We start from the raw sequence: 27,614 nt of genomic DNA on the forward strand, positions 1-27,614 counted from the left end.
TCTAGATGATTTTTTCTTTCCGTCTGTTACTAGTTGGGAGCTAAACACTGGCCGGGGTCCCAGGCGGCTGCTGGAAAGGCTCCTTCCTAGGAGCAGAAGGCTCGCTTAGGAGACACGGGGGGCAGGGAGCGAACTCGCGGCTCTTTGTCCCCCCAGCAGTTCGGTCGAGGCTTTCCCCCGCCAGGCCGAGCCCCTGGTCTGAGTGCCCGATAGCGGGGTGAGTCGAGAGACTCCGGGAACACTAGGTGGGAAAGCGGCTCGCACAGTCCCCAGCTCCTCCGGGTGGAGAGACCCAGGCGCGGGCAGAGGCCGCCGTGGGGGCGGGGACCACCCACGAAGCCCAGCTCTCCGCCCGGGACGCGCCCGCCCCGCCTGCCTCGCTCGCTCCTCCCGGCGCCAGGAGGTCCAGCGCACCGAGCTTCCTCGGAGTCCTCCCTACAGCAGCCTGGGGGAAAGGCGTGGAGGGCCCGGGTAGGGGAAAGGGCCTTCTTCCTCCTCATCCCCCGTCCTGACCCCAGTGGAGTGCTCATGTCCCTCCTCCCCATCCCCCTCCTGTTTTGGGTGACAAATTAATTTTAATCAATTTTAATTAGAAAAAAACACATCAGGTTTTGGAACAAAATTATGCTGTTCCTAGATCGGAACTGGGACTCTTTCGACCTAATTTAGAGCTGAGGGCGAGGCTGTGGGAGGGTGGCAATGCATCGGTTGAAGGAGACGCGCCGTGTCGGGGGCAGCAAGGGGGAGGTGTGTGGCCTTTAGGAGTCTCCAGTGCCGTCCTCTGCAGGGCCCTTCTACTCCTCCCCTTCCAGTTGCCAGAATGGAAAATTCATGGAGTCCAGCGTAGCCCAGGTCAACACGTTTTTTATTGCCACTTCTGGCTCCGCTCGTCCCAGCAAGATTCCTACCTCTTACCCTGCAGGAATACTGAGCTCCGATGCAGGGGAATGGGGTGGGGGTGTTACCACTTCTCCTCTGCACACTGCCAAGTTAAAGAAAACCCCACTTGCTGGAGAGGGAGGGCCAGACAGGGAGGAATTCAAGGGCATGTATGGCTCAGTCCCACTTCTGACTGCAGAGTATAGGGACCAGGGTTCCAAACTTTTTTTCAAAGCAGAGGAGGTGGGGAAGAATTTGGCTGCTGCTGTACCCCGTGCCCTAGCTGCCATGTTTCCATGGAAATGAAGGCGGGGCAGGATGTAGCTCACTCTGACTACCTGGGAGGATGGCAGGGCAGGCATTTGGTAAACATATCCCCCTCCACTCCCAGCTAGCACATACGGCTGTCCCCAGCCGACCCCCAGGCTCGCTCCTCACTGTCTGCTCCACTCCATTCCCTTCTGGAGCTGGTATCATGCCAACTGAACTCCAGGCAGGGCTGCCAGTGCAACTCTCCACAGCCAGGTCTCACTGGCACGTTAGGATCTAAGTATGTCCGCCAAGCTCAGGAGCATCCCTGATAGAGCTGGTGGTGGCAGTGCCTCGGTGAAACGGCAGCAGCACTACACCGTAACTCTGTGCAACTGCTGTTTCCCAAACAAAACTAAAAACATAAACCCAAACACTTAAGGGCATCACTCTCGCACAATGCTGAGGGCTGGGATGGGGGAGAAGGGGCGCATCCTCCTGAGACCGGAGCCACCTGTGCACCCTGCCTTCTGCCCATCTGGAGTTTGCTTCTTCCCACTGGGCTGTCACTGGGGGGCTGGAATCCAAATCTCCATTTGGTGCTGTTCTTAGCACCCGCTGCTGTTAGTTGATGAGGCTTGCCAGTTGCCATGGTGAGGAGGTGCAGGATGGATTCTCAATACCATGGGTCAGCCCGGTGCTGCTGGTTGTAGAGCTGTAGCTTGATCTGATCTTTGATCTGATTCACTAGGATCTGGGACAGCAGAATTCCCACCAGCTGGGAGAGGCAAGAAGGAATTGGGCCCTCAGCAGTGAGTGATGGTTTTGTTTTCCCTGGCTCGATCTTTCCAGTGCGGCCAGCACTATCCCTTTCCCCACCCTCAGCCATGTCAGTGCCTGACACCCTCACTGATCCCCGAGGGCCTTCCCCAAAACAAAGGAGTCTTTACAGAGTGTGTGGGACCCACAAGTCTCACAGGGTAAGTTACCTGGGGGATGGCCAGGCCTAGAGCCACACCACCAAGTAAGAATAAGTTGCTGTGTATCCAGTTGACCAACTTGTCAATACAGCCATTGGTGTAGATGACTTTGCTAGCTTCCAAGTAGTCAAAGGCCTGCATACCTTGGCCACACATAGTGTTGATCACTGCCTGGGGAAAGAGTTGAAAAGCCAGTTGGGACTCTAATTCCAATAACTTTTTGTTTGGGGCCTTAGCTGATGGGCTTCCGGAACACCCTTCCTAAACTCCTAAATTGTCAGAGAATATATGTGGAGGATGTTGGGTTGGAAGTTGCCAAATGCAGACTTCCCTTCCTCTGAGAGGTCAGGGTCCAGGTCTGTTTGCTCTGGGTGGTGGAATAATCTGTACAACAAACCCCCAAGACACAAGCTTACTTGTATAACAAATCTGCACAGGTACTGAACCTGAACTTAAAAGTTAAATCTGTATCTTCTGAACTCCATGTGGGCTACAGGAGTGCGAGGTTAACAGAAGCATCAGGCTGGGGTGAATGAAAACACCTGACACCTGTCCCACATGACTGGTTAAGCTGGGGGATGGATATTCCCAATAGCAGCTGCCCCCATCAGAAAGTGACTCAGCTCGCTGCCCAGGAGGAAGTGAGGTGGGATGCTGGCTTACCTGGTCAGGGGTAGGCAAGCAACAGGAGTAAGGCACAGAGCAGCGCTCTCGACTGGGGTTGTCTTCCGAGCAGTTGAAATACATGTTCTGGGACCAGTCCTTGTAGGAAATCCCTCCACAGCAGCTAAACTGCAACAAAACCCACCAGAGGTTAACAATTACCCACCCCTCACACTGAGGTGACAAGGGGAATTCTCAGAGCCACCAAAAGTCTATAGGAAGCTCCCACTGGGAAGTTTGGGTTGCGTTTTAACACAGCCTTAAACTTTGAGCTCCGGCTTCCCAGTTGCCTTCGCCTGAAGATATTCTCACTTCTTAATTTCTATTACTTTGTATATCTGGTTATAACTTACCACTGTGCTTGTTGGTATTACAGTTGTACATATATTTTGTTTTACATAGTCAGCTATAATCTTCTTGAGAGAAGTTTTTGGCTTTGCAGGCAAATGGAAGTGATCAAAAGTATTGACTGATATAATTAAAGGATCAGTGCTGAAAAACTTCTCCTTAAGATAGAGAAAACACAGGAGAGGAATCTTCAATATTGTGAGCCCATCATTATTCCATGAGAGCAAACTGGATCTCAAAGTCAAGTGTCTATTGCACCAGAGAAAGGGGAACTCAGGACTTGTCTCAAAGCACTTTTACTTAAAAGTTAACTTTTTTGGCCAGGTGCTTGGCTCACGCCTGTAATCCCAGCACTTTGGGAGGCCGAGGCGGGTGGATCACCTGAGGTCAGGAGTTCAAGACCAGCCTGGCCAATATGGCAAAACCCCATATTTACTAAAAATACAAGAATTAGCTGGGTGTGGTTTTGGGGGCACCTATAATCCCAGCTACTCAGGAGGCGGAGACAGGGAGAATCACTTGAACCCAGGAGGTGGATGTTGTAGTGAGCCAAGATCATGCCATTGCACTCCAGCCTAGGTGACAGAGCAAGACTCTGTCTTAGGGGGAAAAAAAAGTTAACTTTTTATTTTTTACTTATTTATTTTTGAGACGGAGTCTCTTTCTGTCACCGAGGCTGGAGTTCAACGGCACGATCTCGGCTCACTGCAACCTCCACCTCCCAAATTCAAGCTGTTCTCATACCTCAGCCTCCTGAGTAGCTGGGACTACAGGTGTGCGCCACCAAACCCGGCTAAGTTTTGTATTTTTGGTGGAGACAGGGTTTCATCATGTTGGCCAGGCTAGTCTCAAACTCCTGACCTCAAATGATCTGCCTGCCTTGGCCTCCCAAAGTGCTGGGATTAAAGGTGTAAGCTACCATGCCTGGCCTAAATGTTAACTTTTGATTCATAGCAGCCTTGTTCACAATAGCCAAAAGGTGGAAGCAACCCTTGTCTCCACTGGTGAAGGAATAGATAAACAAAATGTGGCATATACATACAGTGGAGTATTATTCAGCCTTCAAAAGGAAGGAAGTTGTGGCACATGCTACAATAGAGATGAAACTTGAAAACATGCTAAGTGAAATAAGCCACTCAAAAAAGCATTAACACTGTAAGTCCACTCATTTGAGGTACCTAGAGTTGTAAAATTTACTGACAGAAAGTAGAATAGTGGTTGCTGGGGGAGAGGAAAATGGAAAGTTGGCGTTCAATGGATACAGAGTTTCAGGAGAGGAAAATGGGGAGTTAGTGTTTAATGGATACAGAGTTTCAAGAGAGGAAAATGGAGAGTTAGTGTTTGATGGATACAGAGTTTCAAGAGAGGAAAATGGAGAGTTAGTGTTTGATGGATACAGAGTTTCAAGAGAGGAAAATGGGGAGTTTGTGTTTGATGGATACAGAGTTTCAAGAGAGGAAAATGGAGAGTTAGTGTTTGATGGATACAGAGTTTCAAGAGAGGAAAATGGGGAGTTTGTGTTTGATGGATACAGAGTTTCAGCTGGAGAAGATGAGCGTTTGTTCAGGTGATGGTGGTGATGGCTGCACAACAATTGAAGGTACTTCATGCCACAGATCTGCATGCTTAAAAATGGTAAATTTTACATTATGTAAATTTTATCACAATTTTTAAAATGTAACTTTCTTTTTTTTAGTTTAGTCAAGTGCAGAAGTGGAATGGGGAGGGGGGGAAGAGTAGAACAAGGAGTTCGATCTGTAGCTGACAGTGAACAATCAAATGAGATAACTCACTGCCTTCGGACCAGCCGAAAATGTCACTTTCGAAGAGGTAATATTCAAGAATCTGCGCAGTTCCTCATCCCCCTGTAGGTAACCACTTATAACACAGTAGATTACAATATATACTGTTCTGTGTCTTTAAAAGTACGTTTAAAGCACTCTGCTACATATGGTTTTTTGCCAAACCCCTTCCCAGAAGCCATTACCTGGCAGGTAACGAAGAGCTCCACAGGCATAGAGGGTGAGGCAACTCTTGGGATGACGTTCACTTTTACCCACAGTCCCCCAGACCACTTGGCTGACCCATACCTTTTTCTGGCCAAAATCAATGAGGTTCTGCAGATCCAAGTCATCTCGGTAGTGCACAATGGCATTGTTGATGATCTCACTCACTTTCCCTCGAGCCTGCCGGAGACATGGGCAAGGAATCAGAACAGAGGACTAATCCCTAACTTGCTCCTTCCTGCAAAAATAACAGTAGACAGGGGTCATCCTTCTTAATTGAGTCTGCCTTGAAATCAGAACCGAGTCCTAATAGTGGAAGACAGCCAGTTCAGTTCCAAAGCCCATCCATCCCAAGGCCCTCAGGTACCAGTGGGCAGGAGAAATGCTGGACCTGCTGTTGAAGCTTTTCAGAGACACATTTCAAGATATTCCAATGCATATCTATCTCTGAATGCTACTATCACAAAATACTTGTTAACTGATGAAAACAAATTAATTTTTAATTTTTTAGCAGAAAGTAGCTTACTGAGCTGAGGCACTGCCCTCTAGTGGACACGAGATAATTGCATCTCTTTAGACTCAGCTATTTAATACATCATTTCAGGATCTTTCTAAGCCGGGAAGACTAGGAAATTCGGAATTAACTCAGCTGCTCTCGATTTCATAATTTTCTCTTCTCCCCTCCCTTCCCTCCCCTCCCCTCCCCTCCCTCCCCTCCCCCCCTCCCCTCCCCTCCCTACCCCTCCCCTCCCCTCTTCTTTTCTCTTTTCTTTTCTTTTCTTTTTTTTCTTCTCTAGAACACAGTTTTACTGTTGCCCAGACTGGAGTGTAGTGGCGCCATCTCAGCTTACTGCACCTTCCTTCTCCTGGGTTCAAGCGATTCTTGTGCCTCAGCCTCCTGACACCCAGCTAATTTTTTTGGTGTTTTTTAGTAGAGACAGGGATTTGACATGTTGGCCAGGCTAGACTCGAACTCCTGGCCTCAAGTCATCTGCCTGCCTCAGCTTCCCAAAATGCTGGGTTTACAGGCATGAGCCACTGCGCCTGGCCCAATTTCATAATTTTCTACCATAGTCTCTTCCTTCCTGCCCCACTACTTTTCTCAAATTTTCTTTCCATAGTTTTGTACTCTGCCCTTGGCAATCATTTGCCTTTTGGGAAAGGCATTCTGGTTCTTAAAAAGGAATGTCACTGAATGGCAGACCATTTCCAGATATGGCAAGCATTGTTCAAAACATTTTCGTGGCTGGGCGCGGTGGCTCACACCTGTAATCCCAGCACTTTGGGAGGCCGAGGCAGGTGGATCAGGAGGTCAGGAGTTGGAGACTATCCTGGCTAACATGGTGAAACCCCGTCTTTACTAAAAATACAAAAAATTAGCCGGGTGTGGTGGTGGGTGCCTGTAGTCCCAGCTACTCGGGAGGCTGAGACAGGAGAATGGCATGAACCCGGGAGGCGGAGCTTGCAGTGAGTCGAGATTGCACCACTGCACTCCAGCCTGGGCAACAGAGAGACTTCATCTTAAAAAAACAAACAAACAAACAAAAAAACAACCTTTTCTTAAGCCAAGCATGGTGGCACATGACTGTAATCTCAGATACTTAGGAGATGGAGGCAGGAGGATCACTTAAGCCCAGGAGTTCAAGGCCAGCCTGGGCAACCTAGTGAGACTCCCATCTCTCAAAAAACAAAAACAACAACCGCCCCCCTCCGCACAAAAAAAAAGAAGAAAGAAAAAAGAAAAAAACCTCAAAACAAAATCTTGTTCTCTTCCCCCTTCCTTCCTTCCTTCTGTTTATCTCAATAAACAATTTTTAAAAGAAGTAAGAGTGGCCCACTTGATTATTGAGTTTGATTCTGTCATTTGCCATTAAAGTTTCTAAATTATTTTAACTTTGTGTTTGTATAATTTACTTCCCTGTTAGCTTCTCAGATTGTCAGAGGAAAGCACCTTATGATCTTAAAATTCTCTTCAAATATGATGAGCTTACAGGCTATTCATTCACCCTTAATGAACTTTTCGATGGCTGATGTTTCTCAAGGGAAGGAGCACTGTGGTTAATTAACCAGGCTAAATATGGGCAGGAACTTTCCTTCCTCCCTCTGGGTCACACCTGAGGAGGCCTCCTGGCTCCCAGCATTACCTTGTCTGAGAAGACGAAGCCCAGGATCCCAGCGGCCAGCTGCAGCAGGAACACGGCGGTGAGGCAGAGGGAGAACTGTGGAGCAGGAGGAAGAGGAGGCGTCTGGGACCACTCAGGGCAGCGGCCCTTCCCAGGGCCATGAGGATGCTGGGAGATGCCAGGCAATTCTCCCAGATGCCCCACACATGAGAAAGGCAGCTGCCTCTGGGACACTGTCCTGGGGGTGGCCACCCTATGCTGGGTCACCTGGGCTGAGCTCTGCACTGAGGAGTGGACAGCACAGGTCTGGGGGTAGGGTGGGACAAGGAAACCAAAGGGCCCTAGGAGGCTAAGAGGCATGATGGGGAGAGGGCCAGGGTCTTTCTTGTGGGGCCTCGACCACTCACCGTCTGCAGGAGGCAGATGTTCTCGCGGAGGGACCCAATGCAGCCACAGAAGGTGAGCAGGAACATGAGGACACCCACCACGACCAGCAGGATGGCAGGGTCCACCGCCAGGCAGGCTAGGGCTGCTTCTGGAGAAGGAGCCGGACCTCAGCCTGAGCCCGGTGCCCACTGAGGAACCCATGGAGGGGGTGGGAGGGTGCCCCAAACTGTTCTCCTTCCCCTGGTGGGGGAATCTCCAGTATGGTTGGATGAAGGTTAAGGGGAGGCAGCACCCCTGTCCCAGGGGGAGAACCAAAAAGGGGCCAGAAGGGTTGTGGTATTTAATTTGAGAAACTAACAAAATAAAAGCCTTCATTCCTGGGCTTAAGAGAGGAGGGGCTGCTTTCCCTCCAGAAAAGAATTAGAATGGCATTAGCCTTACCAGCTTTGCAGATTCTGTTTCCTGGAGACTTGTGTGGTGAAATAGGAATGGTGGTTGGGTTTCTCCAGAACAGAGCTAGGGAGGGGCTAAAGCCCTTGATGACTGTCTGTTCCCGGGGGCCTAGCTTCTTTCTCAGACACTTCCTAAGTCTCAAATGTAGGCATATCCTGGAAGACTCAGAGGGGCTCAGGGAAATCCAGGGGCACTGGTATGGAGGGGGTCTGACACCTAAGTAGACCATGAAGATTTGGCTCCAGGGAGGCTGCCTCCTTCAGCACCATAGCTAATGTGTGAGGGCCAGGCTGAAGGAGGCAGAGGGGGAAGGGGCATGGCACAAGGTGGGGCAGGGAGGGAGAGCTACAGCTCACCTGCATGCTTCATCAGTCGAGCGTAGACACCCACAGCCACCATCACCATGGAAATCACCTGTGGAGACAGGGAAAGAACCAGACCCTGAGATTCTGGAAACCAGAGAGCCCTGAATGCCGTGAGTAACCTAGGAGAGCAGGAGAAGGACAACTTTCCTAGGACTCAAACGTGAGCATCTTTCACCTCCCCAGTGATTCTGCTGATAGAATCTGCCACGGCTTTACCTCCATGAGACTTTTTTTTTTTTTTTTTTTTTTTTGAGATGGAGTCTCACTGTGCTGCCCAGGCTGGAGTGCAGTGGCGTGATCTCAGCTCACTGCAAGCTCTGCCTCCCAGGTTCATGCCATTCTCCTGCCTCAGCCTCCCAAGTAGCTGGGACTACAGGCGCCCGCCACCATGCCTGGCTAATTTTTTTTTTGTATTTTTAGTAGAGACAGAGTTTCACTGTGTTAGCCAGGATGGTCTCGATATCCTGACCTTGTGATCCGCCCGCCTCAGCCTCCCAAACTGCTGGGATTACAGGCGTGAGCCACCACACCCAGCCTCCATGAGACACTTTTACTCACATTATATTTTTCATTATTCATTCAGTCCTCACAACACAATTAGGTTGTGAGGCAGATATTATGCCCATTTTACGGATGAGGACATTAAGGCAATCCAGGGTTAGTACTAAACAGTGATTAAGAATATGGGCTTCAGGCTGGGCATTTTGGGAGGCCAAGGTAGGAGAATCAACTTGAGGACAGGAGTTTGAGACCAGCGTGGGTAACATAGTGAGAGCTTGTCTCTAGACACACACACAAAATAGTAATTAGCTGGGTGCAGTGGTGTGCACCTGTAGTCCCAGCTACTCAGGAGGCTAAGGCAGGAGGAGGTTTGAGCCCAGGAGTGCAAAGCTGCAGTGAGCCATGACTGTGCCATGGCACTCCAGCCTGGGTGACAGAGTGAGACCCCGTCTCTAAAAAATTTAAGTTAAAAATTAAAAAGAACACAGTCTTCAGAGCGAGTCAAACTTGGGTACATATAGGGTAAATTTCTGAGCCTCAGTTTCTGTATCTGAGGATGGGAAGTAAGAACAAACAACTGATAAGATTACTGTAAGAATCAAATAAAATAATGCATGGAAAGCATTTAACACAATGCCTGACAATAAATATTACCTATCATTATTGATAGTTAACTTGCCCAGGGTCACATAGAAATGGAAAAGTTTTGAATTCAAATCTATCTGCATCAAAGGGCAGGTTTTATACCTAAAGCAGGCTTGGGCGGTTGCATACTCCCAGCTCTCTAACCCTCTTAGATGTCAATATCGTGTCAAGTACAAAAAGAAAGTGCACTCCAATGTGAAGGACTGTGTGTGGGTGTATGTGTGTAAGCACTGGAACTGCCTTGGCAAAGGAACCTTTATCTTCACAAACTCCGATTCCATTGTGGAGGAATAGAGAGGAGTTTAGATCTTTCAAATTTTGTGGCTTCTCCCTGAGAGAACAAACCCATCAGAGACTAATAGGAGACCCCAAAGGGGCCTTATCTGCCCCCTAACCCCCAGGTCTCCAGGGGTGCAGGGCAGCCCCAGTGCCTACTTCCCTTGGCTACCCTTTTTTGTGCCCAGTCTCCAGGCTGGTGCTAAGCAGCAGCTGGCTGTTGCCATGGCAACAGATGGGGCCAAGCTCTGGCAGGAGAGAGTTCTCAGCAACAGGGTCTTGACCAACTCAGTGGGGAAGGAGATGGCTGGCTAGACACCACTGTCCTGCAAGACAGAAAGCAGCTGGAAAGAGCCACCATGGGGCTTTGGTGGAAGAAGGGAGCTAGGCCCCCAGAACAGGTAATAGGGTCAGATGAGTCCCTCGGTACAAAGACATTTTTTCCTGTAGGCCTCCTTGTTGAAGGTTCTCTGCCATCTGGCAGGGGATGGCAGGTGCCTTCAGCAGTAAATGGCAATCATTATCCAAAACCACATCTTCCAGAACTCTTCTCTGCCTGTATGTACAGCCCCCTCTCTTTTGCAGGGTGGGGGAGCAGGGTCTTGTGCTATTGCTCAGGCTGGAGTGCAGTGGCATGATAATAGTTCATTTCAGCCTTGACCTCCTGGGCTCAATTGATCCTCCCACCCTAGCCTCCCAAAGTGCTGGGATTACAGGTGTGAGTCACGGCACCCGGCTAGCCCAGGTCTCTTCCCACCTCACATCATTTGACCATGCCTTTAACTCAGGGCCCAAAGTGTTATTGCCAGCCTTCATGCTCTTTGTCCAGGAGGGAGGGAGCTGCTAGTAGAGCTGCAGGTGCCAGCTGGCGCCTTGTCCCACAGCACTGCCAGGCTCACAGAGCATGGGGGAGGCAGGGAAACTACACGACAGAGATGCCAGTCATTCCCCAGGCCTGGTGGCCAGTCCTCCGCCACAGTGAGTGAGCATCTCTGTCTGCCATTTAAAACCCACCACAGGCCGGGCGCGGTGGCTCACGCCTGTAATCCCAGCACTTTGGGAGGCTGAGGCGGGCGGATCACGAGGTCAGGAGACTGAGACCATCCTGGCTAATACAGTGAAACCCTGTCTCTACTAAAACTTCAAAAAATTAGCCAGGCGAGGTGGCAGGCGCCTGTAGTCCCAGCTACTCGGGAGGCTGAGGCAGGAGAATGGCATGAACCCGGGAGGCAGAGCTTGCAGTGAGCCGAGATTGCGCCACTGCACTCCAGCCTGGGCGACAGAGTGAGACTCTGACTCAAAAAATAAAATAAAATAAAATAAAATAAAATAAAATAAAATAAAATAAAATAAAATAAAACAAACCCATCACAGCCAATTACAGTTCTGAGTGTCATTTAACTGAACTATTGAAAAATGTGTATCTGCTCTTGATTTCTGTTGCTCCCAGGTTCTCATTGTTTTTCATGTTAAATTTTCACCAGGGTGTATAATTTTCCACAAAGATGTTCTCTGATTAAATCGTAGTACAGATAAAACAACAAAGGCCAAACAAGCACTCTTCACAATAGCAAAGGCATGGAATCAACCTAAATGCCCACCAACAGTACGGGATAAAGAAAATGTGGGGCCGGGCCAAACGTGGTGGCTCACGCCTATAATCCCAGCACTTAGGCCAAAGTGGGTGGATCATGAGGTCAGGAGTTTGAGACCAGCCTGGCCAACATGGTGAAACCCCATCTCTACTAAAAACACAAAAATTAGCCAGACATGGCGGCACATGCCTGTAGTCCCAGCTACTCGGGAGGCCGAGGCAGGAGAATCACTTGAACCTTGGAGGCGGAGGTTGCAGCGAGCGGAGATCGCGCCATTGCACTCCAGCCTGGGTGACACAGTGGACTTCGTCTCAAAAAAAAAAAAAAAAAAGAAAGAAAGAAAGAAAGAAAAAATGTGGGACCAGGCACGGTGGCTCACGCCTGTAGTCTCAACACTTTGGGAGGCTCAGGCAGGTGGATCATGAGGTCAAGAGATCGAGACCATCCTGGTCAACATGGTGAAACCCCATCTCTACTAAAAATACAAAAATTAGCGGGGCATAGTGGCACGTGCCTGTAGTCTCAGCTACTAAGGAGGCTAAGGCAGGAGAATCACTTGAACCCAGGAGGCAGAGGTTGCAGTCAGCCAAGATCATGCCACTGCACTCCAGCCTAGAGAAAGAGCAAGACTCTGTCTAAAAAAAAAAAAAGAAAAGAAAAAAGAAAATGTGGTCCATATACACCATGGAATACTATGCAGCCATAAAAACCAATGAAGTCGTGTCCTTGCAGCAACATGGATACAGCTGGAGGCCATTATCCTAAGCAGATTAACCCAGGAACAGAAAACCAAATTCCACGTGTTCTCACTTGTAAGTGGGAGCTAAACATTGAGTACACGTGGACACATGTACTTGAGAGTGAAGGGCAGGAGGAAGGAGAGGATGGAAAACTACTTATGCTTATTACCTGGCTTATGAAATATCACCCTATGACACACAATTTACCTATATAGCAAAACTGCACATGTACCTCTGAACCTAAAATAAAAGTTGAGCCGGGCGCGGTGGCTCAAGCCTGTAATCCCAGCACTTTGGGAGGCCGAGACGGGCGGATCACAAGGTCAGGAGATCGAGACCATCCTGGCTAACCCGGTGAAACCCCGTCTCTACTAAAAATACAAAAAAACTAGCCGGGCAAGGTGGCGGGAGCCTGTAGTCCCAGCTACTCGGGAGGCTGAGGCAGGAGAATGGCGTAAACCCGGGAGGCGGAGCTTGCAGTGAGCTGAGATCCGGCCACTGCACTCCAGCCTGGGTGACAGAGCAAGACTCCGTCTCAAAAAAAAAAAAAAAAAAAAAAAAAAAAAAAAAAAAAAAAAAAAAGTTGAAAAAATGGGCAAAGTAAAGAGATGCCACACATCATAGAGTAAGTTAACTCTATTTATGGGCCTGTAATTACAGCAGCTGCTCTGTCTCTATCTATGGTAGAGAGAATAACGTCCCCTCAAAGATGTCCATGTCCTAATTCCTGGAACCTGTGAATGTGTTACTTTTCATGGCCAAAGGAACTTTGCAAATGTGATTAACAATTTTGAGCTAGGGATATTATCCCTGAGGACTCAATACAATCACAAAAGACCTTCCAAGAAGGAGGCAAGAGGGCCGGAGTCAGAGAAGGAGATGACAATGGAGGCAGAGGCTGGACTGCTGTGGTGCTATGGATGGAGGAATGAGGGCTGCCTCTAAAAGCTGGAGCAAGCAAGGAGGCGGGTCCCTCCTAGCACTTCCTGAAGGAATGCAGTGCTGCCATATTTTAGCCCGGTGAGACCTGTTTGATTTTAGCCCGGTGAGAACCGTTTTGGACTTCTGGCCACCAGAAATATAAGAAAATTAGTTTGTGTTGTTTTAAGCCACTGAGTTTGTGGTCATTTGTTACAGCAGCAACAGGAAACTAATACATTATCCAAATCCAATTCATCTGCTGCTATGCAGACAGTACACTGAGGACCCTTAATCCATGTGCTATATGGTGGAGGGGCAAGAGCATTTATAGCTGAAAGCATATGCTCAACTTTGGCTGCCATTAGAGTCGCCTGGGACTTAGGGTTGTTGGGAGAGAGGCTTAAAAAACTGCTAATGCCTAGGCTGCATCCCAAACCAAGTGGATCAGAATCTTTGGCATTGGGACCCAGGCAACAGTATTTCTGAATGTGTTCTCAGTTATTTCAATGTGAAGCCAAGTCTGAGAACCTACAAGCCTAAAGAACAATCAGCCAGGGATCTAGAGCCACAGATGCAGGCTACATTAAAATCAAGATTAAGTCGGCCGGGTGCAGTGGCTCACGCCTGTAATCCCAGCACTTTGGGAGGCCGAGGCGGGTGGATCACAAGGTCGGGAGATCAGGACCATCCTGGCTGACACAGAGAAACCCCGTCTCTACTAAAAATACAAAAAAAATTGGCTGGGTGTGGTGGCAGGCACCTCCCAGCTTCTCGGGAGGCTGAGGCAGGAGAATGGCATGAACCCAGAAGGCGGTGGAGCTTGCAGTGAGAGGAGATTGCGCCACTGCACTCCAGCCTGGGCGACAGAGCAAGACTTCGTCTCAAAAAAAAAAAGTCTTTAATATTATTAATATTTAATACGATCATTAATGATATCTCTCCCCTGAGCTCTCAAATTCTGCATTTCACAGCTTGACCTTGCACACCCCCATTCCTGCCCCCACTTCCCACCCTGGATTCCTCAAAGCTACTGCCTTTCCAAAGTTAGTGCTGCTGCTGCTGTTCATAGCATCACATTTGGAGGTGAACAGAAATTTAGAATTGGGTTTGGCCACTCACCTCTTTTTATAGATGAGGCCAAAAGAGTGGAAGTAACACTTAATCAAGTGCATATGGGTGCAGTGCACCATCTGGACCAAAGCCAACCTCCCAATCTCATTCTGGAACTCCTTCCGCTATGTCAGAATTTTCTGTAAAATCCTTATAGCACCTCACAATATCATGAATGACCTCCTTTGCGACGAGTATGGAGATAAAGACATTTCTCCTCTTTCGATAGCTTTTCACATTCTGACTAGAATGAAGCCTAGCTGGAAACTTTTAAGAGCTAGATACAACTTTTAAAATGGCTGAGTCTACCTTTTGGCAAAATATATGTTCCTGAAAAGTTGTCAGTCAAATTATATAAAATAATTTGCACACACCAGTACCATTATCTCTATGTAAGGTGAGTAATCACCTTGTAATGAAAATAGCCATCCCCTGGGCTCCTTGGAGAAGTGGCTGATTCTAGGATGGGGGCAGGAGAGGCACAAGATGAGCCTAGGGCATCTTGTAGTGCCCCAAATAAAGGAAATGCTCACGAAGAAACAAAAATGAATTCCCCACATCACTATCCCCATCAATGTGAGCATCCCAAAGGGACACAGAAGCCAACTGAAAGAGTTCCCAATGGCCAAGGCTAGAATGATTTGAGTGTCAAAATAAAGAAATATTGAATTATTACCCAAAATAAAAAATACACATCTGTGGGCCCATGCTGATATAAATACATGACTTAACGAATAGTGCAGAAAAGACAAATCTCCCACGTAGAAGAATTTCAAATAATTCTCAAGGAGGTAGAGCTTAACTCCTTACTCCTTCAGCGCAGACTGTGCATAGCGACTTTCTTCCAAAGAGCACAGTGCGGAACACAGGGGGAAAGGCTAACTCTACAGCGGAGGAACCTGATAAACACGACTTCATCGAGGCCATCAAGGCCAACATCGACAATGATCATGTTGCCAAATCACTTGTGTGATGTGATGTGATGTGATGAAAATGGCACTTTACTTCTCTGGTCTTCCTCCCAAAAGCCATAACCCCAGTATTATAATGATGAGAAAAACAGCAGGCAAGTTCTGATAAAGGGACATTCTACAAAATACCTGACCAGCACTCCCCAAAATGGTCAAGGTCATTAAAAACAAAGTAAGTCTAGGAAACTGTCACAGCCAAGAAGAACCTAAGGAGGCATGACAACTAAATGTAATGTAGGGCAGAACATGGTGGGCCACGCCTGGAATCCCAGAACTTTTCGATGGCAGAGGATGGTTTGAGCTCAGGAGTTCAAGACCAGCCTAGGCAACATAGACTTCGTCTCTACAAAATATAAAAATAAAAATAATCTGGCCATAGTGGTGTGCACCTGTAGTCCCAGCTACTTGGGAGGCTAAGGTGGGAGGATCACTTGACCCCAGGAGGTTGAGCCTGCAGTGAGCCATGATTGTGCCACTGCACTCCAGCCTGGGCAACACAGCAAAATCCTGTCTCAAAAAGAAAGAAAGAAAGAAAAAAGTAATGTAGTATCCTGAATAGGATTCTGGAACAGAAGGATATTAAATAAAAATGAAAAAAAAAAAAAAAAGTGTAGACCACAATGATAATACTATTAATTACAACAAATTTATCATACTAATATGTTAATAACAGGGAAAACTGAGTATGGGATATATGGGAGCTCTCAATACTATCTTAACATGTTTTTAGTTGATATACATAAATTGTATATATTTATGGGAAACGTATGATATTTTGATACATGAGTACAGTGTTTAATGATCAAATCAGGGTATTTAGAACATCCACCACCTTGAACACTTATCATTTCTTTGTGTTAGAAACATTTTAAATCTATTTTGAAAAATACAATATATTGTTGTCAACTATAGTCAGCCTACTGTGCTGTTGAACTCTAGAACTTATTCCTTCTATGTAACCATATGTTGGTACCTATGAACCAGCCTCTTTTCATCCTCCTGACCCTGGATCCCAGTCTCTGGTAACTACCATTATATTCTCTACCTCTATGAGTTTCACTTTTTTAGCTCTCAAATATGAGTGAGAACATGCAATATTTGTCTTTGTGTGCCCAGCTTATTTCACTTAACATAATGACCTCCAGTTCTATCTATGTTGTGAATGACAGGATTTCGTGCTTTTTCATGGCTGAATAATATCCCATTATGTATTGGATCATATTTTCCATATCCATTCATTTGTAGATGGACACTTAAGGTGATTCCATTTCTTGGCTATTGTGAATAGTGCTGCAGTAACATGGGAGTGCAGATGTCTCTTCGATATATTCATTTATTTTCCTTTGGATAAACACTCAGTAGTGGGATTGCTGGATTGTCTAGTAGTTTTAATTTTTGTTTTTTTGAGAAATGTCCATCTCTGTGCTATCTTCTCAATTTTTCTGTAAAACTGTTCTTAAAAAAAGTCTATTACCACCCCCCACCCAATTTGTTAGTTCATACTTTTTATTTTTATTTTTATTTTTTTGAGACAGTTTCGCTCTTGTTGCCCAGGCTGGAGTGCAACGGCAAGATCTCGGCTTACTGCAACAGCGTGATCTCAGCTTACTGCAACCTCCGCCTCCCAGGTTCAAGCGATTCTCCTGCCTCAGCCTCCCAAGTAGCTGGGATTACAGGCATGAGCCACCACACCCGGCTAATTTTGTATTTTTAGTAGAGACTGGGTTTCATCATGTTGGCCAGGCTAGTTTCAAACTCCTGACCTCAGGTGATTCACCTGCCTCAGCCTCCAAAAGTGCTGGGATTACAGGCGTGAGCCATCACACCCAGCCTATACATTTTTAAATATCAGATTTTCATAAACTAGGGTTAATTTGCATACAGTTTTACAAACTTTAATCTAGGTGATTTCCCATCAATCACACCAAAACTTAAGTCAGTGGATCTTCCCCCCTCCCCCACCCTCACCCAACAGACAAGGTCTCACTCTTGTGTTGCCCAGGCTGGAGGGCAGTGGTACAATCATAGCTCATTGCAGCCTCAACCTCTTGGGCTCAAGAGATTATCTTGCCTCAGCCTCCTGAGTATAGGCACATGCCATGATGTTCACCTAATTTTTAAATTTTTTGTAGAGATTGGATCTTGCTAGGTTGCCCAGGCTGGTCTTAAACTCCTGGCACATGGTGATCCTCCTGCATTGGTCTCCCAAAGTGCTGGGATTACAGGCATGAGCCACCAGGCTTGGCTAAGGTAGTGGATCTTAAAATTGTTCAAGTGACAGAGCACTGGGAAGTCACAGTGCTCTGCTGGTGTACATTATAGATTTTGTCATATTATTCTTTTTTTTTTTTTTTTGAGGCAGGGTCTCGCTTTGTCACCCAGGCTGGAGTACAGTGGCACAATCAAGGGCTCACTGTAGTCTTGACCTCCTGGGCTCAAGCAATCCTCCTGCCTCAGCCTCCTGAGTAGCTGGGGCTACAGACATGTGCTACCAACTGGGCTAATTTTTAAATTTTTTTTAGAGACAGGGTTTCACAATATTGCCCAGGCTGGTCTTGAACCCCTGGGCTCAAGTGATCCACCCGCCATGGCCTCCAAAAGTGCTGGGATTCCAGACGCGAGCCACTGCACCTGACCTCTTTTTTAAACTTTAATACACTATTACTGTGACCTAGTTTACAGTCCATATGTAACTTTCTGCAATTATCCCCAAAATGTCCTTTGTAACCTTTTTTTTGTTTCTTATCCAGGATCCAATCGAGGATCATGCATTTAGAGATTAAATCTCCTTCAGCCTGGAACAGTCTCTTGGCTTTCTTTTCTCTTTAATTTTCTTCCTTTGTTTTTGGTCTTTAAGACACTGACTAAAATTTATGGTAAAATACACGTGACACAAAATGGACCACTTGTAGACATTTTAAAGTAAACAGTTCAATGACCTTCAGTACATTCACATGACTGTGCAACCATCACCACCATCAGGGTGCAGTGCTCTATCACCACCCCAAATAGAAACTCTGTACCCATTAAACCATCACTCCCCATTTCCATCACCCCGTCCTCTGACCCCAGCCCCTGGTAACCACAAATCTGCTTTCAGTATCTATGGGTTTGCCTATTCTGGACATTTCCTGTCATTGGAATCACACACTATGTGACCCTCTGTGTCTGGCTTCTTTCACTTAGCAGAATGCTTTCTTTTTTCTTTTTTTGAGACGGAGTTTCACTCTTGTTGCCCAGGCTGGAGTGCAATGGCGCAATCTCTGGCTCACCGCAACCTCTGCCTCCCGTGTTCAAGACATTCTCCTGCCTCAGCCTCCTGAGTAGCTGGGATTACAGGTATGTGCCACCAAACCTGGCTAATTTTGTATTTTTAGTAGAGATGGGTTGTCTCCATATTGGTCAGGGTGGTCTCGAACTCCCAACCTCAGATGATCTGCCCGCCTCGGCCTCCCAAAGTGCTGGGATTACAGGCGTGAGCTACTGCGCCTGGCTCACTTAGCAGAATGTTTTCAAGATTCATCTGTGTTGCAGCATGTGTTACAACTTCATTTCCTGTTTGTTTGTTTGTTTGTTTTTGAGATGGAGTCTCGCTCTGTTACCCAGGCTGGAGTGTAGTGGTGCAATCTCAGCTCACTGCAACTTCTGCCTCTCAGGTTCAAGCAATTCTTGTGCCTCAGCCTCCTGTGCAGCTGGGATTACAGGTGTGTGCCACCATACCCAGCTAATTTTTGTAGTTTTAGTAGAGGCGGGGTTTCACTATGTTGGCCAGGCCACTCCTGACCTCAAGTGATCCGCCCGCCTCAGCCTCCAAAAGATCACAGGCGTGAGCCACCGTGCCCTGCCAACTTCATTTCCTTTTATTGCTGAATAATACTTGGTTGTGTGACTAGAACACCATTGTTTCTCCATTCCTCCATTGGTGGACATTTGTGTTGTCTCCACCTTTTGCCTGCTGTGGATAGTATTGCTATGAACACTTGTGTAAAAGTTCTTGTTTGAACATCTGTTTTCAAAGTTCTCTATACCTAGGAATTGCTGAGTCACATGGTAATTCTATGTTTAATTTTTTAAGGATCTGCCAAACTGTTTTCCACAGCGGCTGTGCCTTTTTACTTCCCCACTAGCCATGTGTGAGGGTTCCAATGTCTTCTCATCCTTCCCAACACTTGTTCTGACACTTCTTGGACACTGACAGTTTTTATGTTTCGGCCAATTGTTTTGCAGAACGTCCCTTGATTTGGATTTATTTGGCTGTTTCCTCACAGTTATATTCAGATTACACATATTTGACAGGAATATTACACAGATACTGCTGTGTCCAACTCACTGTATCATGTGAGGAGACAAACATTAATTTCTATTACAGAACTAAGGAACAATTTTACTAAGAAATGTGGCTGCTAGGTGTATGTCTCTGCGTTTCATAAAACAACGCAGGCAATACTCTAAATAAATCGTTTCCTAGTTTTCCATAATAGTTAGTTGCTACTTGTCCTCTTCTGTTTGCCTTTTGTTAGGACTTGTAGGCAGATAAACAGCTGCAGGTACTAATGTTCATGGAAGAAAGGAGAAGATGAAGAAAATTTTCTCATCTTGACTTTTTTTCTTGCAAATTTGGAAAAAATAGTCATGATTTGATGTTTAAAAGGAAGAATCCTTATTCCATCCCGTAAGACAGTACTTCAGAGAGGAAAGGTTGCAGGGCCTCAACTTGAGGTCCTGAACAAAGGTTGTTCTCCTGGTTCTTATGCCCGAATGCCAATAATTACAGGCAAATTTGTTCCCAGAGTCCATCTCTACTGGATTGCATTTAAGACCAAGGTAGGGCCGGGCATGGTGGCTCATGCCTGTAATCCCACCACTTTGGGAGGCCAAAGTGGGGAAGATCGTTTGAGGCCAGGATTTGAAGACCAGTCTGGGCAACATAGTGAGACCAGTCTCTAAAAAAAAAAAAAAAAAAAAAAAAAAAAAAAAGTAGCCGGGCATGGTGATGCATGCCTGCAGTCCGAGCTACTCAACAGGATGGGGTGGGACATTTGCTTGAACCCAGGCAGTTGAGGCTACAGTGAGCTGTGATCCCATCACTGCACTCCAGCCTGGGTTAAGAGCAAGACCATGTCTAAACAAACAAACAAATGAACAAATAAATACGTAAATAAAAATGTTAAAAGACCAAGGTGGTGGACAAGCCTTGAGAAGCAGATGTTTCCTCACAGTTAGATTCCTAGGGAAGGCCCCCGGAGACAACAGTGTGGCTCTGTTCATGGGAGAAATAGGAAATTTCTCCATAAACTAAAAAATATAAAGCTACCAATAATGATTGTCTCCTGCTGAGCTTTTTTTCTTTTCTCTTTAATTTTCTTCCTTTGTTTTTAGTCTTCCTTTGTTATGGTAAGAACGTGAGCAAAGAGGGGTGAGCAAAGGCTGGCCCTTCCCTAGCCAGTCCCTGTCTGCTTGCCAGTCTTTCATCCTCCCTGGAGGAGCACTCAGCCTCACCCTCCATGTCCACCCCCAGCAGGTGACCTCTAGGAGCGTTTACAGGGACAGCAGTGGCATTACTTTTTGTTGAGTGCCAAGGACCAGGTGCTGGGCTAAACACTGTCTCATTTAATTCTGGCCACAAATCCAAGAGGGCGTTAGGATCTCCATTTTATAGAGATGATGTTCAGAGAATTCCAGCAACTTTCCTCAGTTCACTTGGCTAGTGAGCGGCTGAAGTGGGACTGGAACCTAGGTCTGGATGTCCCCAAAGCCTCATGAGCTTGGCCACTTGGTTGCCTTCCTATCTCTGCCTCTCAGCACCCCCAGGATTTTGCATATTCACCTCAGCCATCATGGGAGATAAGAAGCAGCTGCTTGTGGTTCCCTTGGGGGAACAGCTGATAATCTCCAAATGGGCTAGGGCTCAGGCAGGGGAAGGAAGATTGCAGCTGGCGGGGAGGGATAGGGTGCCAGCAGGGCCCAGGAGGTGGCTTAGAGGGAAGTCTCTGGAACAGCACTCTGAAAAGGGAAGGCATGGCATTGCCACAAGGGGGCCACCCCCAGGTGCAGCTTCCAGGGAAAGCCCTAGCCTTGTCTGTCTTCCATAGTCCAAAGCCCAGGCTGCAAGAAGCAGTGGCACCGGACTGTCTCAGGGCCCACACCCCCTCCTTAGAATCTCTTTTCCTCCTCTTTTGAAGGTGATGGTGGAGACAGCTGAGGGTAAAGTGGTTCCCTGTGTGGCAATCAAAACCCTGTCCCTGCTCAGAGGGAAGTGGGCAAGGCAGTGGTCTCCACCTCTGGTTTCTCAGTCCTCCCTACCCTTATATCTGGATGAAGCCAAAGAGCTTTCAGCCTGTGGCCCCAGAGCAGGGCCACTTCTCTCCCTGCCCATGACCTTCACATACTGGTCTTTCTGTGCTCTCCGTGGCACTGCTGTTACAGGTGCCTGAGGTGGCGGCTGTCCATGTGAGGCTGGCTCTCAGCGCTCTCCCTCCGGATTGGGGGACACTGTCTCTCTGAAGTGGAGGAGTTCACAGGGCTTCTTCCTCAACAATGTCTGGGGCCAAGCCTTTGGCATCTTCCTCAGGCCATGGCTGACTTTGTTCTTCCAAGGTTAAGAAAGAGGAAGGGAGGTCTAGCAAGGGCTTGCAGTAAATAAGCATTCAAACTCACAGCCCTGGAGGGACTGGCCTTGCACTAGCCTCCTACCAAGATCTGAGAGGCATTCTATGTTTTCTTTTTCCTTTCTTTCTTTTTTTTTTTTTTTTTTCGAGATGGAGTTTCGCTTATGTCGCCCAGCCTGGAGTGCAATGGCATGATCTTGGCTCACTGCAATCTCCGCCTCCCGGGTTCAGGTGATTCTCCTGCCTCAGCCTCCCAAGTAGCTGGGATTACAGGTGTGCACCACCATGCCCAGTTAATTTTTGCATTTTTAGTAGAGATGGGGTTTCACCATGTTCATCAGGCTGGTGTCGAACTCCTTACCTCAGGTGATCCACCTGCCCCAGCCTCCCAAAGTGCTGGGATTACAGGCATAAGCCACTGTGCCCAGCCTTCTTTTTTTCTTTTTAAAGGCTGCTTTAAGTTTATGGTTTTCTACTTGGTACAAGGCAAACAAAGCTGCTGGGGAGTTAAGAAGGTGTGCATGCGACCTGCATAGCAAAGGAGATGGTTCTTGTCTTCATTTCCCATATTTTGTAATTTTTTTTTTTTTTTTTTTGAGACGGAGTCTCGCTCTATCGCCCAGGCTGGAGTGCAGTGGCCGGATCTCAGCTCACTGCAAGCTCCGCCTCTCAGGTTTACACCATTCTCCTGCCTCAGCCTCCCGAGTAGCTGGGACTGCAGGCGCCCGCCACCTCGCCCGGCTAGTTTTTTGTATTTTTTAGTAGAGACGGGGTTTCACGGTGTTAGCCAGGATGGTCTCGATCTCCTGACCTTGTGATCCACCCGTCTCGGCCTCCCAAAGTGCTGGGATTACAGGCTTGAGCCACCGCGCCCGGCCAATTTTTGTTGTTTTTATAAAAAGCATCTGACTATCTTCAGTTATTGAAGCCAGCCAAGTCTACGGGGAAGATGGGGGGTGGGGGGAAGGAGGTGATGGGCTCTACCTCCTAGTGTATTTGGAAGTATAGGATGAGGAGGTTGGATGGCAGAAAGGGCCCCTGCCACTTAGAAGAGGTTTTTGCCTGGCTTGATGCCTGGTTATGTCCTCATGATTTTTGAGCCAGATGAAAAGAGATGGTGCTGAGAGTGGTCTGGGTGATTCTGAGTGCCCAAGGACTTCAATACAGTAGTCCTGCATGGGAGAGTGGATTTCTTGAAGAAGATGCCCCACCGATGGCTTGGCTCAGCCTATAGAAGACCTGAATGGAGGTCCATATATATAGCAGTGGAAGTGAGAAAATCCACATGCTGTAGACAGTAGGTACGTGTGGCTCTGAGGAGGGGATGGCTGCCATGTTTCTGACCTAGCTTAAGGGAAGGGATGCCAGGCCACCAAACCCATCACAGAGGAGAACACAGTTGGGTACCTCATCACCAAGAGTGCTCAAGGACCCCAGGTTGAGCTGCATCTTTACAGGCCAGTGTCCATGAGGGAGGGAGGATGGGCACCATGCCTCTACCCTGTGGGGTTTGCCCTCTCACTCGCCATCCAATAAACATTCAATAAGCACCCAATTTATGCCAAACGCAGCTGGGCGCCGGGGGATCCAGAGGTGAACAGGGCTGTGCTCAGCCTCGAGATCCCGAAATCTAGAGGGGGAGACGGAGAAGTAAACACAATTGCAGCACAAGTAAGGGATGTGACAATCGAAGAACACAGAAGGTGCCATGGGAGTCCTGAGGCATAGCTGCTAGGGAAGCCTGGGCTGAGACACAGGAGCTGGAGGTCTGAGCTTCTGGGCTCTGCCTGACTCAAAAGCCAGCCAACTGCTGCCCTCAGTGGGAAAAGGACCAGTGAGGAAGGAGGTGGGTGGCACTGAATGTTCCTGACAACACATGGCCAAACTGATAAAGCAGGCACCACCCCAATGTCTTTCTCTGCAAGAAGCTGTCCCACAGAGGGAGGTGAGGAGAGGCAGCTGCTCAGTAGCTGCCCTAACTGATTTAAATACAACATTTAGGATCTTAGAGCAGCTACTCCAGGCCATGGAATCCCCATAGTCAGTAACCCAGAAACACGATTCAGGGAAGAAAATCAGAACTCGCAGGTCAAGGGGGAAGTGAGATTTGAAACACGAACAGTAGGAACTGGTCCCCGTCCCCCAAAATTAATTAGCTTTCTGAGTCGGACTCCAAATGCCCCAAGAGTCAGGCCTTCTAGAGCAAGAGCAGACATAGCCACCATCACCACCAGCACCACTGAATGTGAGCCCAGAGGATGCCAGACACCTTCCTAGTGGGTTCCAGGCACAGACACAATAACCACTGCCACGTGGCCACTCCAGAAGCTGGCCAGAGCATGCACTCTGCCTACAAAGGGTGTGGGCTGACCATCGTCTCATTCATAGGTGCTTCCTGGGCAGAAGAGCGGAATTTGATTAGGATGATAGAAGTCTACAAAAAAGAAAGCATGGGAACCAGTCCCTGAAGAGGGGCTAGGAAGAAAGATGGCCCCCAGATCTGGGGAAGCAGCCCTTTCTCTCCAGCTGCTCTTGTATGGAATATACCTGTGTAGCACTGCATTTGGGGGAGAAGGGACATTCAGTAAGACCTGAAAAGTACTGTCCCCTAGGAAGGGCAATCAGGACACAGGGAAATTCATCCTTAGATCCAGCTCCAGGTCTTGAAGAAAGAAAACAGTCGGCCACTCGCGGTGGCTCAAGCCTATAATCCCAGCACTTTGGGAGGCCAAGATGGGCGGATCATGAGGTCGGGAGATCGAGACCATCCTGGCTAACATGGTGAAACCCCATCTCTACTAAAAAATACAAAAAACTAGCTGGGCGAGGTGGCGGGCGCCTGTAGTCCCAGCTACTTGGGAGGCTGAGGCAGGAGAATGGTGTAAACCTGGGAGGCCGAGCTTGCAGTGAGCTGAGATCCAGCCACTGCACTCCAGCCTGGGCAGCAAAGCGAGACTCTGTCTCAAAACAAAAAAAAAAAAAAAAAAAAAAGATAACAGTCCCCCAAATGATTCATTCATCCTTAAATAGTTCACTAAGGCAGAAATTGTTTCTCCTTTAGAAGAGAAAGATTAAGGTCAGAGAGACAGATACATTGGCTTAGGGTCACACAGTAAGTTGGTGCCAAAAAGATGCTGAGCCTCTTGTCCTTCAGTGTGCTATTTCTAGAGCCTCTGATTTTTTATGAGTCTACTGTAGGGCCAAGAAAGGGCTCTATTCTAATTTGGGGTGGTGCTAGCTTGGCCACCCGGGTCTTCTGACCTTGAATGTACCATTTTTACCAAGGTAAATGGGTCTGTGGAGCCAAACTCTTTCCTGGCTGAGATCTCTCAAAGTCATTTATCTGATAAAAGGGGGGTAAGGGTGGAGGTAAGGGGTAGGAAAGCTCGAGAAAAAAAAGAAGACCAGGAACACAAGTGTAACAGATGCACCCAGCTGTTGTCACCGGCAAGCACAGACAAGGGTGAGGTGCCGACGGCTCCAATGGAGATAGTCTCGGCAGATAAAGGAAGTCAGAGTGATGACCTAAAGTCCCTGAGATGCTAGTGCTGGCTCCGAGGATGGCACGTCACTGGCCTGGCACACTCAGTGAGCACAGAGGAGACTTCACTGATACTTGCCCGTAGGTGGGGAGTCTCTTAGCACACTCTCAGCACTGACAGAGTGGTGAGGGATTTTCTTGTTCTTTCCTAACCTCCAGCTGAAGCAGAACTTAGAATATGGGAACTTGGGTTGACTGGTTGACTACTAAAACTGCCAATACCCCAGCTATAGCAGCAGCCATCTGCGCTGAGGACTTCCCCCAGAGGCACTGTGGTTCAGTAGAAATGTCACCAGACCAAGCCTGCTAACCAGCTGTTGGACCTTGGACAAAACATTTAACATCTCTGTGCTTTAGTTTTCTACATTTTATAGACATAAACACAGATGCTGGACAAGATGTCTTCTAAAATGTTTTTCCAGTTCTAAAACTGAGCATTTGATAGGAGCCCAAGTTTCATTTTCCCCAGGAGTATGATGGCTGAGTGCGCCGTCATCACCACCCTCGGAGATTTCTCTCATTTGTCCCAACAGGCCAGCACTTATGTGCTTTGTGTCTGCACTTTACCCCACGGGCCCTGTGAAACCTTTACAGCAAAGGGCTCAGATGTCTGTTTTGCTCCCTCCCCTAGGAAATATATTTTAGACTCAATTCTTCCCTCCTGTAAGTCTGAACTTTAGGTCTCCAGCTGAAATGGGGGAGGATGGTGGGCTCTAGAAGCAGCAGCTCTGGTGTGGTAGGAGCCAGAAGAGGAGGTGAATGAAGGAAGGACCTCCCTATGTTCTCACACCCCAGAACCTCCAGGACTCTCTAGCCAGGAAACAGGGTCGAGCTGGCATTGCATGATCTGGTTCAGCTCAGTTCTCAGCTTCAGCAGTCTTTCTGCCACCCTGATCACACTAGGTTGGATTTGTGGGGGAGGGAGCCAAGACCTGCAGACATGAACATACATGCTTAGGTCGGTCAAGTCAACAATGAACGGCAGAGTGGGATGGGAATCCAGGTGTCCGGAGTCCCAGCCCAATACTTTGTCCACCCCAAGCAGAAGATTCTGAAAGAACTCCTGGCCCTCCGGCCCAACACGGGGTCCTGTTTAAAGACACTGGGGACTGTCAGGCTCCAGGGGTGAAGTCTGGCCCTGAGAAGGGTGGCGGTGAGGGGGCAAAGTTTGGGGCAGTGTTGGGAAAGGCAAGACATCTGCGCCTGGAGGTGATTCTTCCCAGACTTTGGGCGGGTGTAGGTGGGGGTAGACGAGGCCTGCAAAAGGAAGAGATGATGCCCATAACCCATCTTCTCTGAAGTGGTGGAGAGAGAGGTTTGGGTTTTTCCTTCCTCTTCTTTGCCAGCCAGGCCTCCAGGCCCCCAGGCCTGAAAGTCACCTGCCGCCGCCGACCCCCTTCATGAATGTGCCAGTGGGTCCGCCTTGGGCCAACAGGCTGCCTCAAACCTACATTTCTAGCCTGACACAGACCCTCCTCCGACACCCCGACAATACCCATCAGTCTTCACTGATTCCCTGGCATACCCTCCTCCCTACAACGCCCCCTGCAGACGCGGCGTCCCCGGGATGTCCCTCCCCAGGATGAATTACCCCGGAGTGCTGTCAGCCCAGAAAACTCGGCAGTGCGGCTCCCGCGCGTGGGGCACTCCGGGACACCCCTCCACCCCGCGGGTGGACCCCGCCACCCAGGTGCCCTCGACCCCGAGACTCACCCAGAAGAGCATGTTGAAGAAGAAGAGCAGGTATTTCACCAGCGGGCTGACGAAGGAGAACTCCTCCCCGGAGGCGGCCGGCGCCCGGGGTCTCCGCGCCATGGCCCCGCCGCCGCCGCCCCCGGGGGCCTATTTCCCAGTGGCGGCCGGCCGGCCTGTGCGCCCCGCGCCCGGGGGCATGAGCCGCGCGGCGCAGGAGCCCGGTCGGCGGGGGAGCTGCGCTGCGGCGGGAGGCGCTCGAGTCGGGGGGCCAGGAGCCTCGCGGGCCGGGGAACTGCGCCTAGACCCGCCGGAGCCGCGGTGGGCAGCGCGAGCGGCGGAGACTCAGCCGCGGCCGCAGGACCAGCCCGGCCAGCCGGGCGCCCAGGAAACCCGGCCCGCCCCCGGACGCCCATTGGCGCGACGGCTGGAGCCCGACTTCCCATTGGCTCGTGGCTGATGTCACTAAGTATCCAGCCATCCCTCTCCACCGAGAATCGGGGGAGACACCTGTTTTGTGAGGGACAACTTGTTAAAGGGTCAGCGGTTCTGCCTCTCCCC

The 27,614-nt window shown here is 48.6% G+C and overlaps 1 protein-coding gene across 2 annotated transcripts; it reads right to left on the reverse strand.

Moving 5' to 3' along the window:
* Positions 1-844: 844 nt before the first annotated feature.
* TSPAN33 (tetraspanin 33) lies at positions 845-27,443 on the reverse strand. Of its 2 annotated transcripts, none has more exons than XM_030933174.1 (8): positions 27,075-27,443; positions 8,445-8,502; positions 7,656-7,780; positions 7,270-7,344; positions 5,210-5,305; positions 2,772-2,900; positions 2,118-2,279; positions 845-1,906 (listed from the first exon to the last, which is right to left on the reverse strand). In XM_030933174.1, exons 1-8 carry the CDS (start codon positions 27,174-27,176, stop codon positions 1,805-1,807), a joined length of 849 nt encoding a protein of 282 aa, XP_030789034.1. In that variant the 5' UTR covers positions 27,177-27,443; the 3' UTR covers positions 845-1,804. The 2 variants fall into 2 exon arrangements, with proteins under 2 accessions (XP_030789034.1, XP_010377061.1); XM_010378759.2 differs by having other exon boundaries at positions 7,656-7,783.
* Positions 27,444-27,614: the final 171 nt, after the last annotated feature.

Source organism: Rhinopithecus roxellana, chromosome 6 (assembly GCF_007565055.1).
Source record: "Rhinopithecus roxellana isolate Shanxi Qingling chromosome 6, ASM756505v1, whole genome shotgun sequence".
Lineage (NCBI taxonomy): Eukaryota > Metazoa > Chordata > Mammalia > Primates > Cercopithecidae > Rhinopithecus > Rhinopithecus roxellana.